The following is a 10,337-nucleotide window of genomic DNA, read 5'->3' on the forward strand; positions in this document are numbered from 1 at the left end:
TAAATTTAAATCATATGGGCTTCTAAGAAGACCTCTGCTTTAAAAAAAAAAAAAAAAAAAAAAACCAAAGGTCTGACCAGACCTAGTGCTGGTGTGGATATGGAGCAACTGGAACTCTCAGGAACTCTTGGGGGGGTGAAAAAATGGTAACCATGCCGGAAAACAGTCTACCCAAGAGAAATGCAAGCACGTGTTCACACAAAAACTTAAACACAAATGTTTGTAACATAGCCCCAAATGTCCATCAACAGGTGAATGGATAAACAAATCTTGGCATGTCCAACAATGGGACACTCCTTATTAATTATAAAAATAACTGTTGGCATACACGAATCTCAAAATAATTATGCTCAGTGACAGAAGACAGTCATACTGCACTCTTTTGTACTATACCAACGAGTGCCTACTGTATGATCCCATCTACATGAAGTTCTGGACGGTGCCACCCAACTGCAGTGGCAGAAGGGAAAGAAGGCCCACGTGGCTGCCTGGGCAGAGGGGGGCGTCAGAAAGGGCACAGGAACCCTTGGGATGATGGGGAGTGTGGTGATGGCTTCCCGGGTGACTACACATGTCAAAACTTAGCTAACTTTACACTTTAAATACGTGGAGTTTATCATATTAAATTATACATCAATAAACTATTAAAAAATGAAAAGTAAAAAGCCTGTAATCTGTGTAAAGCATTTAAGACTGCCGGGCGTGTAACAGCTGCTCGTTGAAAGTCGGCTCTTATTTTTGAGGGCTTATGTCTCAAGGTCAAGGGCTCAAAGCAAGCTAAGTGGCTTCGGGAAGGGGCCCTGGCGCCCCCAAACACACCGCCCTCGCAGAGCCAGCCGCCGACGGCTCTGCCCTGCCAACTTCCGGTGGAGCCTGCTCGCCCGCTGCTGGCTTCCGGCGGTACCGCAGGCCGCGTGCCCGGCGACGCCACTCCCCGGCGGCTCCTCCAGCCCGTCCGTCTACACCCGCTCGCGGGCCTCCACAGAGACTTAAGGCCCCCAGCGCGGAGCTGGGTCAGAAGCGCGCAGATGCCCGTGTGCTCCAGAGCCCTTCTCACGAGGAGGCCCATGATTGGGGGGCGAGGAGAGAGAGGGGACGGCTCGGGTAACTCCAGCCACAGCTGCTCTTCAGAAGGAACCAGGTCCACCGCGCCCTCCCCACAGCCTCCCCTCGGGTCCTATACTGCCTTCTTCCAGGGCAGCCATGGCAACTGTAGAAAAGCCCCTGCCCCAAACCCTCCAAACTTCCTCTGTCTGGGAAGTCCATGGGGGGGCTCTGCTGCTGTGTCTCTGTAGACAGAGACACACACGTGTGTGCCACGGAGTCGTGATGTGGCGCTGGGCCAACTGGTGTCCACATAGAAACAAAAAGGTGTGACAGGACCCCCATCACCCACCATCCACGAAAATCAGTACCATGCGGGTTGTAGTCCCAGTGAGAAAGGTAAAACGATGAAGTTCTAAAAGCGTGGAAGGACATGGCGAAATCTTCATGACTTCCTGGGGCAGGCAAAGAGTTCTGTAAAAAGACAGAAGCAGGGCTTCCCTGGTGGCTCAGTGGTTAAGAATCCACCTGCCAGTGCAGAGCACACGGGTTTGAGCCCTGGTCCCGGAAGACCCCACATGCCGTGGAGCAACTGGCCCCACGAGCCACAACTACTGAGCCTGTGCTCTAGAGCCCGTGCTCCGCAACAAGAGAAGCCACCGCAATGAGAAGCCCGCGCACCGCAACGAAGAGTAGCCCCCGCTCACCACAACTAGAGAAAAGCCCGTGCGCAGCAACAAAGACCCGACGCGGCCAAGAATAATTAATTAATTAATAAAAAAAGAAACAGTTATAAGCATAAAGAAAATTGTTGATAATTTGGACTATGTTAAAATTTAAAACTTCTGTTCATCAAAAGGCACTGTTAAGAGATTGAAAAGTTGAGATGGGGGGGGGAGATATTCATAGTACAAATGTTCAAAACAGAATCCTTATCCAGAATGGGTAACAAACTCCTACAGATCAATAAGAAAAAGGCATAGAAAAGAGGCAGAAGCACTGAAGAGACACACATCTTCACAAAGGAGGATGCCAGTGGGGACTTCCTTGGTGGTCCAGCGGTTAAGACTCTGCGCTCCCAATGCAGGGGTCCAGGGGTTCGATCCCTGGTCAGGGAACTAGATCCCACACGCTGCAACGAGGATCCTGACTGCCGCAACTAAAGACCTGGTGCAGCCAAATAAATATTTAAAAAGAAGATGACAATGGCCAGTAACTTCATTCTTAAGGAAAGTGCTGCACCAGGCGGTGACAGGCCGTAGGCAGTGTGGGCGCAGACACACTGGAGCGAGGGCACAGCCACCCCGGAAAACTGTTGGGCAGTGTCCTCTAGAGCTGGACAAACACCTCTGACCCCACAACTCTCCAAGACCGCCAAAAGAAATGTTCCAGAATGTTCATAGATAGCATCACTCGGAATAGCTGCAAACTGGAAATGACCCAAATCTCCATCCACAGGAAAGCGATGCACGGATCGCACGTGGACCACCCTCAGCGGCGAAGCTGGCCAACACAGCCTTAGCCACCGAGTCCAGAGCCTGAGGAGGAACGGGGAAGAGGACTGTGGGATTAGAAGGCGGACAGCATGGGTACTGGTCTCTGCCCCGTCCCAGCACAGAGCGCCTGAACCTGGAAATTTCCTGCCGAGAGTACAGGAGCATCTTTTGTTCTAATGGGGCTCCTGTGGGGGCTGCTCACCGGCAAGACCAAGCCTGATGAGAAGCGTGGAACTTTCGGCCCCGCCCCCATCCTCTTGAGAAAGGAGGGGGGCTGAAAATGGGGTTAGATCGATCATGGCTGTGTGAAGAAGCCTCCACAAAATCCCGAGCGCCGGAGGTGGGTGGAGCTGCGTCCACGCTCCTTCCCACGAAGCCCTGCCCATCTCCCAACCTGGGCCCTCATCTGCATCCTTCATCCCGCCCTTTGATAACGAACTGGTGAGCGTTAGTGAATGTCTCCCTGAGTTCTCTGAGCTCCTCTGGCAAATTAATTTAAGCCAAGGGGCAATGGGTCGTGGGAAGCTCACATCTGTAGCCAAGTCGGACAGAAGTGGTGGGTGACCCGGGGACCTGCTCCTTGCCATTGGCGTCTGCAGTTGGGGGCAGTCTGTGGGACTGAGCCCCTAAGCATCTCCAGATATTATCAGAATTGAGTTAACCTGTCAGACACGCAGCTGGTGTCACCGAATTGCCTGGCGTGGGACACCCCCCCCCCGCCACACACACACTTTTGGCGACCAGTAAAGGAGACTCACAGGAGAGACATAGGAGGGAAACCTGGGTTTTCCCAACACACAGAGGCAGCGAGGAGAGACCTCAGACCAGGCTTGCCCACCCAGGGCGGCCGAGAACGTCACCCGACCTCGCTCTTCCGGGGTGACTCGGCCTCCTCCACTCGAAGCCTCGGCTGTCGTGGTCCCCACCTGCCCAGTCTCAATCCCCTGGACCCTCCTCAGAGGCCACCCTCCTCTCCACTCTAGGTCCTTCTTAAGATGTGTTGCTGTCAGAAATGATCCTATTTACCTGTTAGTTTCAATGTTTGCTGTCCAACCCCCCTACTCCCTCCTCTGTCCCCAGCGGGAGGGGTGTGTGTCACAATGACCAGGCTGGGGATAGGCAACACCAGCCTCGAGGGCAGGATGGCTCTGAGCAGGGCCTTTGGGGCCCAACTCTGCCACTTACTAGCTGTGTGGCTACGGACAACTCACTCACCCTCTCTGTGCCTTACCAAGCTCAACTGTGAAGGAGGATCCTCCTGGCGTCCCTCTCAGGATGGACACATTTTGGAAAAGTGCTCAGGGCACTGGGCAGGGTGATGCCTGTAAGGGGCTGTTCTCAGAGGCCTTGCCTCCTGCCCAGCTCCTGCTGGTGACCTGCAGGTGGCAGCACCAGACCCCCGTTCCTGGAGAGACAGACTGCACTGCCACCCCCGCCTTGGGCCCCGCTTGCAGGAGCCTAGGTCGGGAGAGGTGCTGGTCTTGGGGGGCTGCCGGCAGGTGAGGTGACAGGAGGAGTGGGGAGGGCTGAGTTTTCACAGTGGGCGGGGCCACTTGAACAGGAAAGGGCAGCCTTCGGCCAGGATGGGCAGCAGGGTAGCCTTCAGCTTAGGAAAGGGAGGTCCTGTGGGCCTGACTGCTGGTCAGCGTTCTCTAACTGGCATCTGACCTGACCAGGAAGGCGTCCCTCACGTAGCTGGCAGACCCTCAAATGCCATCTATTTGTGGCCTGTACCCTGCCGCCTGGCAGGAGACATGTGACTGCGGGGCTGTGGTATTTTGGGCAATGGGGGTGGGGCCTGCGCAGCGAGCCCTGCACCATGCTGCTCTGGGACAGGCAGCTTGGATGCCCAGCTCCGCTGCCCCGGCTGGCTGTGGGGTCCCAGGTACAGTACTGTCAGCCCCTCATTCCCACCCTAAGGGGTCCCAAGGCAGACAGCCCCCACTGGGACCTCCCCTAGGACCAGAGGGGAGGACGAGGTGCAGCGAGGTCAGGAAGCCGCGGTGCCCTGGTCTCAAGGCACCTCCATCTCTGCCTGGCCAGAGTGACCTCCCACCGCCCTGGGTCCAGTGGCAGCTGACCAAGGCCCAAAAGGCAGCCCCCTGCAGGGGGCTGAGAGGTCAGGGGGTGTCAGCCAGGTAGGGTTGCCTTAGTTCACTGAGACGCGGGGAGGGGACCTCTGCCGGCTGGGCAGATCCGGTCAGGGGCACAGACACTGAGGATGGCCCCGGGGGGGCCGGTGGGAATCAGGAGGCTCATTTCTGTTGTGGGACCTCCTGCCCAGGCAGGGGCAGAGCCAGGCTCGTCCTGATGACCCCTGAGAGGGCTCTGGCCAGCACTAGCTTGACCTTGGTAAGCTCAGAGGAAGCCTAGCAGTCTGTCCCAGCCAAGGCCGGTGGAAGGTCATCACCAAAGACTGGTCACCTGCTGGGCACTGCGGCTCCTCTGAGGCATGATGGGATAGTCCGGCGCTGACTGTCGCCCAGGTAAACTGAGCCCTGGTGGGTGGTCCTTGAAATGGGCTTTGGTATATAGAGTTGGCCTCAGTACCAACAACTCTGCAGGAAAGCTGGAGGCTGACCCAGCTGAACAGAAAACGCATAACGTTGTGGAGGAAAACTCCTCCTGGGGATGAAAACCCAAACATGAGGAACCCTATTCTTTAGTGGACTTCACTAACCCGAATGCAGGACTGTAGCAATATGTCACTGTAACGTTATCATTTGCAGTCAGTTTGGGAGCACGGAAGGTGGGTTTCGGATGTTCTAGCTCCAGGAAGCCATCAGGTTTGAGATCAGCACAGCTTCCCTCTGGATTCTGTTTGTTCTGCTTTCTTTCAGGACGGAGATGGAGTGCTGGCCCCTGAGCCAGGGAGGCGTGGGATGCCCAGGGGGCAGGTGGGGTGCGGGCAGTGTGTGCCGGCCAGGGCCCCCGGCCTGGGCCCATGAAGAGCCTGGTCTGTGGTTCACGTGTCTCTGCTGACCCAGAATGGAGAGCTTCCAGTGCAGCGTCCAGCTGAGCAGCCAGGACCGGGCTGAGTTATCAGCCGCTGACGCGAAGTGTGCCCTCCTGCGGGCCAGCCTGGCCTCTGGGCATGAGCTCTTGTCCAGTGACACTGACCAAAGGGACAGCAGTGGCAGCAGCCCCCCAGGGCCCCTGCCCCTTCCTGAGGGGCAGCTGGCTCCCAGGGGGAGTGACCGGCCTGGCTCTGAGGGGGAGAAGGTAGCCGCCCGGCAGCTGGTCAGCAGGTCTTGGTGTGAGCCCGTGCTGGCCCCAGAGGCCGGTCAGCAGACGCCCAGCGTGTCCGTGCGGCCAGAAGCTCAGCCGTCCCTCAGCCCTGGTGCTGCCCCTCTGGTCCAGGGCTCATCCCTCCCGGGTCCAGTGTCTTCCAGAGGCGAGAGGCAGAGGCTTCTGCAGGGCCCAGCCCCCCGGGGTCTTGCCCCTACTCTCACGGGTGAGCCCGCTCGGAGCCCCGATTCCACCGGCTGCTGCGCTGCCCCCCAGAGGCCCCCTGGCAGCCCCCCCAGCCAAAAGAAGAGGCGGGCTGCAGGCACCAAGGCGGGTGGGCGCTTGGGTGACCCAGGCCCTGCTCCCACCCAGCTGGGCTCCCTACTGCTCACTGAGGCCGGGGCCGAGGACGGCCTTGGCCTGGCTGGGTCCAGGGGGAAGGGTCTCCGGGTGGGGACCACAGGGCAGACAGCAGGAGCTGGGCAGATCGAGCTGGGGCCAGAGTCTCCAGAAGCCCCTGAGCAGGTGGTCAGGCGAGGGCCAGGTGTGGATCTGTCTACATCTGTCCCTACCACTGAGCAGGGTACAGACCTAATCGGAATGACCCTCAGAACTGAGCCACGCACTATATCCACGCTTGACCTGGGGGCTTCTGCAGATGTCACAATGGCTAAGTCAGACGTGGCTTTGTCCACACCCACCTCCGAGCCTCGACCCGATGAGCCTCTGTCTACACCTGCCTCCGAGCCTAGACTGGATGTGGACCTGCTTGTGCCAGGTCCAGGGGTCCAGCTGGAGCTGGGTTCATCTACGCCTGTCTCAAAGGCTATTCGCCGTACAGCTCTGCCTCACCTGGTTTCTGAGGCTGGGTCTGATGTGGGTGTGTCTACACCTGCTCCCATCCCCGAGGCTGGGCCTGACGTGGCGGAGCTGGAGGTTGCCCCAGTGGCCAAGCTGGGTTTGAGCCCTATTCGGTCTCCAGAGGGGGGCCGACAGAAGCCCAGAGGGGACCCCTCAGCAGGTGCCCCTGGACACCACACTGGGGAGCCCCCGCTAGGCGCTATCCAAGCCCCCAAGAAGAAGAAAGTGCGATTCTCCATGGCTGTGCCCAGCCCCGAGGAGCCAGGGTCAGGAGAGGCCTCGGGCCCAGCCTTCCCAGCCACAGCCCCCAGGACAGCAGCTGGGGGCCGCAGGGCATCTGGAGCCTGGGACACCATGGCAGTTGGGCCCTGGACCCCCCAGCCTCGGATCCTGAAGCACCTGCCTCCCCCTGCCCCCTCTGCCTCAGCGGGGCCTGGGCACAGCTGCTCCTTTGCGGTGACCCTCCCAGAAGCCTATGAGTTCTTCCTTTGTGACACCATCGAGGAAGAGGATGAAGATGTTGAGGAGGAAGCAGAGGCTAGCCAGGCTCTGGCCGAAGTCCAGTGGCCGGGCGTGTGCGAGTTCTTCTTCCAAGATGGCCAAACCCAGAGGTCGAGGCCCTGGGAAGGCCACTCCCAGGCCCCACCCCTCCAGGCTGAGCCTGTGCCAGCCCCTCCACCAGGAGATCCCACACCCATCTCCATCCCCGAGGCCTACGAACACTTCCTCGGGGAGGACGCGTCAGGGGGCATGCTGGGGCCAGCTGCGCTTTTCCAGATGCAGGCCACGGAGACCCCCAGGTCAGTCCCCTGGGACGTGGGGACCGGCACCCCACCAGGGCCCAGCCCAGCCTCAGCGGAGCAGCTTGCCCCGGCCATCAGGCAAGCAGGTGTGTGTTGCGGGGACCCCATGGCCTGTCTAGGACCTGGGTACACACTGTCCAGGGAGTTGGGCCAAGAGGGCCACTGGGGAGGGGCAAGCCAGGACCCTGGGTTGTGAGCTGGTGGGGGCCCTCAGGGATGATCTGGGCAGGAAGGACCAGCTCCTGGCCACCCCAGGACCCAGTCCAGGTGGGGCAGCCCCAGTCGAGCAGGGCTTTGGCTCCACACTGACCGTGGCCCTGTGTTCAGGCCCAGGTAACAGCAGTGCCTGCCCCCAGCCTGTAGCAGGCAGGTGTTGGGGCAGCTCCAGCTCAGGCCATGCCGCCTGCCAGAGCAGGCTCGCATTCCCCCTGGACGGTATTTTACAAACCAGGAAACGGTGCCCCAGACGTACTCGCCCAAGTCAGCCTGACTCAACTATGCCACACGCTACCCTGTATCACGGGGAGGATGTGACTCAAGACAGACATGTCTCAGGACAGACATGGCCAGGAGAGACATGCCCCAGGGCAGGTGTGTGTGAGTGGGACAACGGCAGGAGCTCAGGACATGCTTCTCTTTCCTAGGGGAACCCCGGGGTCCCCTCACCTCGTTTACCTTCAGCCAGAATGACATGTGCCTGGTGTTTGTAGCCTTCGCTACCTGGGCTGTAAGAACATCAGACCTGCATGCCCCAGATGCCTGGAAAACAGGTTTGTGGGCCCGGGGGGCGGGGGGCTGGTGTCTAGAAGCCAAATGGAGGGGCAGTGGTGGTGTCCCAGCTGCTGGGCCAGCAGGGGTGAGGGGCACATGGGGAGGCGCAGGTGTCTCCCCTGACGGGTCTCCTGCGTTGCTCACCCACCCTCGCCCCGCTGGCCTCCTCCCATCCTTTGAGAACCCCGCCGTGTGGATGGAGGGTGGGGACTGGGCTGGAATGGAGCCGGCACTCAGGAGGTCTTGTACTTCTCTTGCAGTTCTGCTGGCCAACATCGGCACCATCTCCGCCATCCGGTACTTCCGCCGGCAGGTGGGGCGGGGGCGCCGCAGCCCCAGCTCCTAAGACCCAGGCTCCGCCCAGGAAGATGCAGGATGAGGAAATGTCCACAGGTGCTCAGGATGAGGTGCTGCTCTCAGGCCTTGCCCTTTGGCCCTTGCATTCTGCGGCGTCTAGGAAGGAGCCTGCATCCTTGGTCCTGGCTCCCTTGGACTCCACCCGAGGGTCCAGCCAGTGGCCGAGGCCGAGGCTGTGCTCCACACTTGGGAGTGGGAGATTCTGGAAGGCTGGGAGGGTAGGCCAAGCAGGGAGCTGGGAGTCAGTAAGGTGCCAGATTAGCAACATAAAACACAAGGTGTCCATCGAAACTGGAGTAGTTTGAGACCTACTTATGCTAAGGAATTATTTGTGGTTTATCTGAAAGCAGAGTTAACTGGAGCCCTAATCCTATGTGGTTATCCTGTTGGGGGGAGGGGCACGATGGGGCTTCAGAGCAGCAGCGAGGCCCCAGCTGGAGATCTGGGCAGAGGGCCTTGAGGCTGGGGGCTGGCGTCCCAGGGACCCTCTGCCCTGTTTATAAGTGGGCTGGGCCGCTGGAGGCCTCTGAGGCCTCTCTAACCCCTGAACCCCAGGGGTCTGTGGTCAAGGCCTCCTCGGCTCCCGCCCGAGATGCTGAGCAGGTACCCAGAGGGGCCCTGCAGGCTGGGGGTCTGTAGGGCAGAGCCTGGAGCCCCTCCTCTGGGGAGCCCTGGAGGAGGTGCAGAGGCAGAAGGCAAGGGTATCAGGTGGAGGGACGGGACATCTGGGTTCGCCCAGAGCTGACAGGAGCCGGAGGTGACACAGGAAGGTGGACAGGGTGCGGGCAGTAGTGGAGCAAGGGGGCTGCCAGACTAGGCGCTGGGGGGGCGTCCAGCTCCGAGGCAGCACACACAGGGTCCCCGGGACGCAGGAGACTCCTGCAGCTCAGGACGGAACGCGTGGACACACGGCACCAATAAAATCTCTTTCTTTCTTGTTTAGTCTCTTGCCGGTTTCTCCCGACCTTCACGCTCACATGCGCCCAGGCCACCTTCCTGCCTCCTGCTTGTGATGTCTCAGACCCTGTGCCCTCTGGCCTCACATACTCTGACTCTCGCTAACTGACCTTCTCAGCCCTCTGACCTTTACACCTGTGCCATCCCCCCCTCTCCCAGGTGAAGCCCCTACCTCGAGTCCCCTCCCTCATTCCTTCCCTGAGAGGCGGGCCGAGGTTTGGCCCCTCTGGGCGTCCAGTCACCTTGGCCAAGGTGTCCTGAGGATGAGGCCCTCCTGACCCCTCAAGAGCCCAGGGTAACTCAAGGTTCTGGAGGCCCCCTCCACCTGCTGGGGTCAGACCCTGACTCGATACTGGGTGCCTGTGGCCCCACTAAAAAGCCCCAGGTCCTGCTTCAGCCCCTCCTGCAGGGTCAATGCAGGCAGGTGGTCCCGAGAAGCAGCCTCCTGGTGGCCATCAGATCCACTGGACGAGCCCGCCTTCAGCCTCAGCTGCTCCTCGAGGCCACCGCTGGTGGGAAGGTGACAGAGCTTTGTCCCAGACACTGTTGGAGCTCCTTGGGGGGCGGCCGTCTGGTGGGGAGGGCAGAGATGCATGCGCTTTCAGGAAGCAACACCCAGAGCTTTCCCAGGAAGAGGCAGGGCCCTCACTCACCTGGGGGAGGTGGCGGGGGTTCGGGCGCAACTTCCCTCGCAGGAGAGACCTGGGGACCCCAACGACAAGTCTGAGGGATGGGCCCTCAGATCGGCTTGGTGGCCAGCTCAGGGACCTGCCGGCCCCCCCCCCCCCCCCTTCCCCTTCCCCCCCCCCCCCCCCCCCTC

At 59.9% G+C, this 10,337-nt stretch overlaps 2 protein-coding genes across 6 annotated transcripts in view; one reads left to right on the forward strand and one right to left on the reverse strand.

Annotated features, from left to right (window-relative positions):
- Positions 1 to 1,756: 1,756 nt before the first annotated feature.
- PERM1 (PPARGC1 and ESRR induced regulator, muscle 1) lies at positions 1,757 to 9,455 on the forward strand. The gene is made up of 3 exons (XM_024760315.1): positions 1,757 to 7,518; positions 8,077 to 8,202; positions 8,464 to 9,455. The coding sequence occupies exons 1-3, from the start codon at positions 5,529 to 5,531 to the stop codon at positions 8,547 to 8,549; spliced, it is 2,202 nt and encodes a 733-aa protein (XP_024616083.1). The 5' UTR covers positions 1,757 to 5,528; the 3' UTR covers positions 8,550 to 9,455.
- Positions 9,456 to 9,503: 48 nt separating this feature from the next.
- PLEKHN1 (pleckstrin homology domain containing N1) overlaps positions 9,504 to 10,337 on the reverse strand; it is an 8,077-nt gene continuing 7,243 nt past the window's right edge. For all 5 annotated transcript variants that reach the window (XM_024760319.1, XM_024760318.1, XM_024760320.1 and 2 more), the window contains 2 exons: positions 10,171 to 10,219; positions 9,504 to 10,088 (listed from right to left, as the gene is read on the reverse strand). In XM_024760319.1, the coding sequence (XP_024616087.1) occupies positions 9,973 to 10,088; positions 10,171 to 10,219 (165 nt within the window). In that variant the 3' untranslated portion in view covers positions 9,504 to 9,972. The remainder of the gene's footprint in view (positions 10,089 to 10,170; positions 10,220 to 10,337) is intronic.

Source organism: Neophocaena asiaeorientalis, unplaced genomic scaffold, assembly GCF_003031525.2.
Source record: "Neophocaena asiaeorientalis asiaeorientalis breed wild unplaced genomic scaffold, Neophocaena_asiaeorientalis_V1.1 scaffold489, whole genome shotgun sequence".
Classification (NCBI taxonomy): domain Eukaryota; kingdom Metazoa; phylum Chordata; class Mammalia; order Artiodactyla; family Phocoenidae; genus Neophocaena; species Neophocaena asiaeorientalis.

Excerpts from the sequence above, each read along its gene's own strand:
- PERM1 (XM_024760315.1), top strand. The coding sequence starts at position 5,529 with ATGGAGAGCTTCCAGTGCAGCGTCCAGCTGAGCAGCCAGGACCGGGCT. Across the intron at positions 7,519-8,076 it reads CCCGGCCATCAGGCAAGCAG|GGGAACCCCGGGGTCCCCTC; the intron begins GTGTGTGTTGCG and ends TCTCTTTCCTAG. Across the intron at positions 8,203-8,463 it reads CCCAGATGCCTGGAAAACAG|TTCTGCTGGCCAACATCGGC; the intron begins GTTTGTGGGCCC and ends CTTCTCTTGCAG.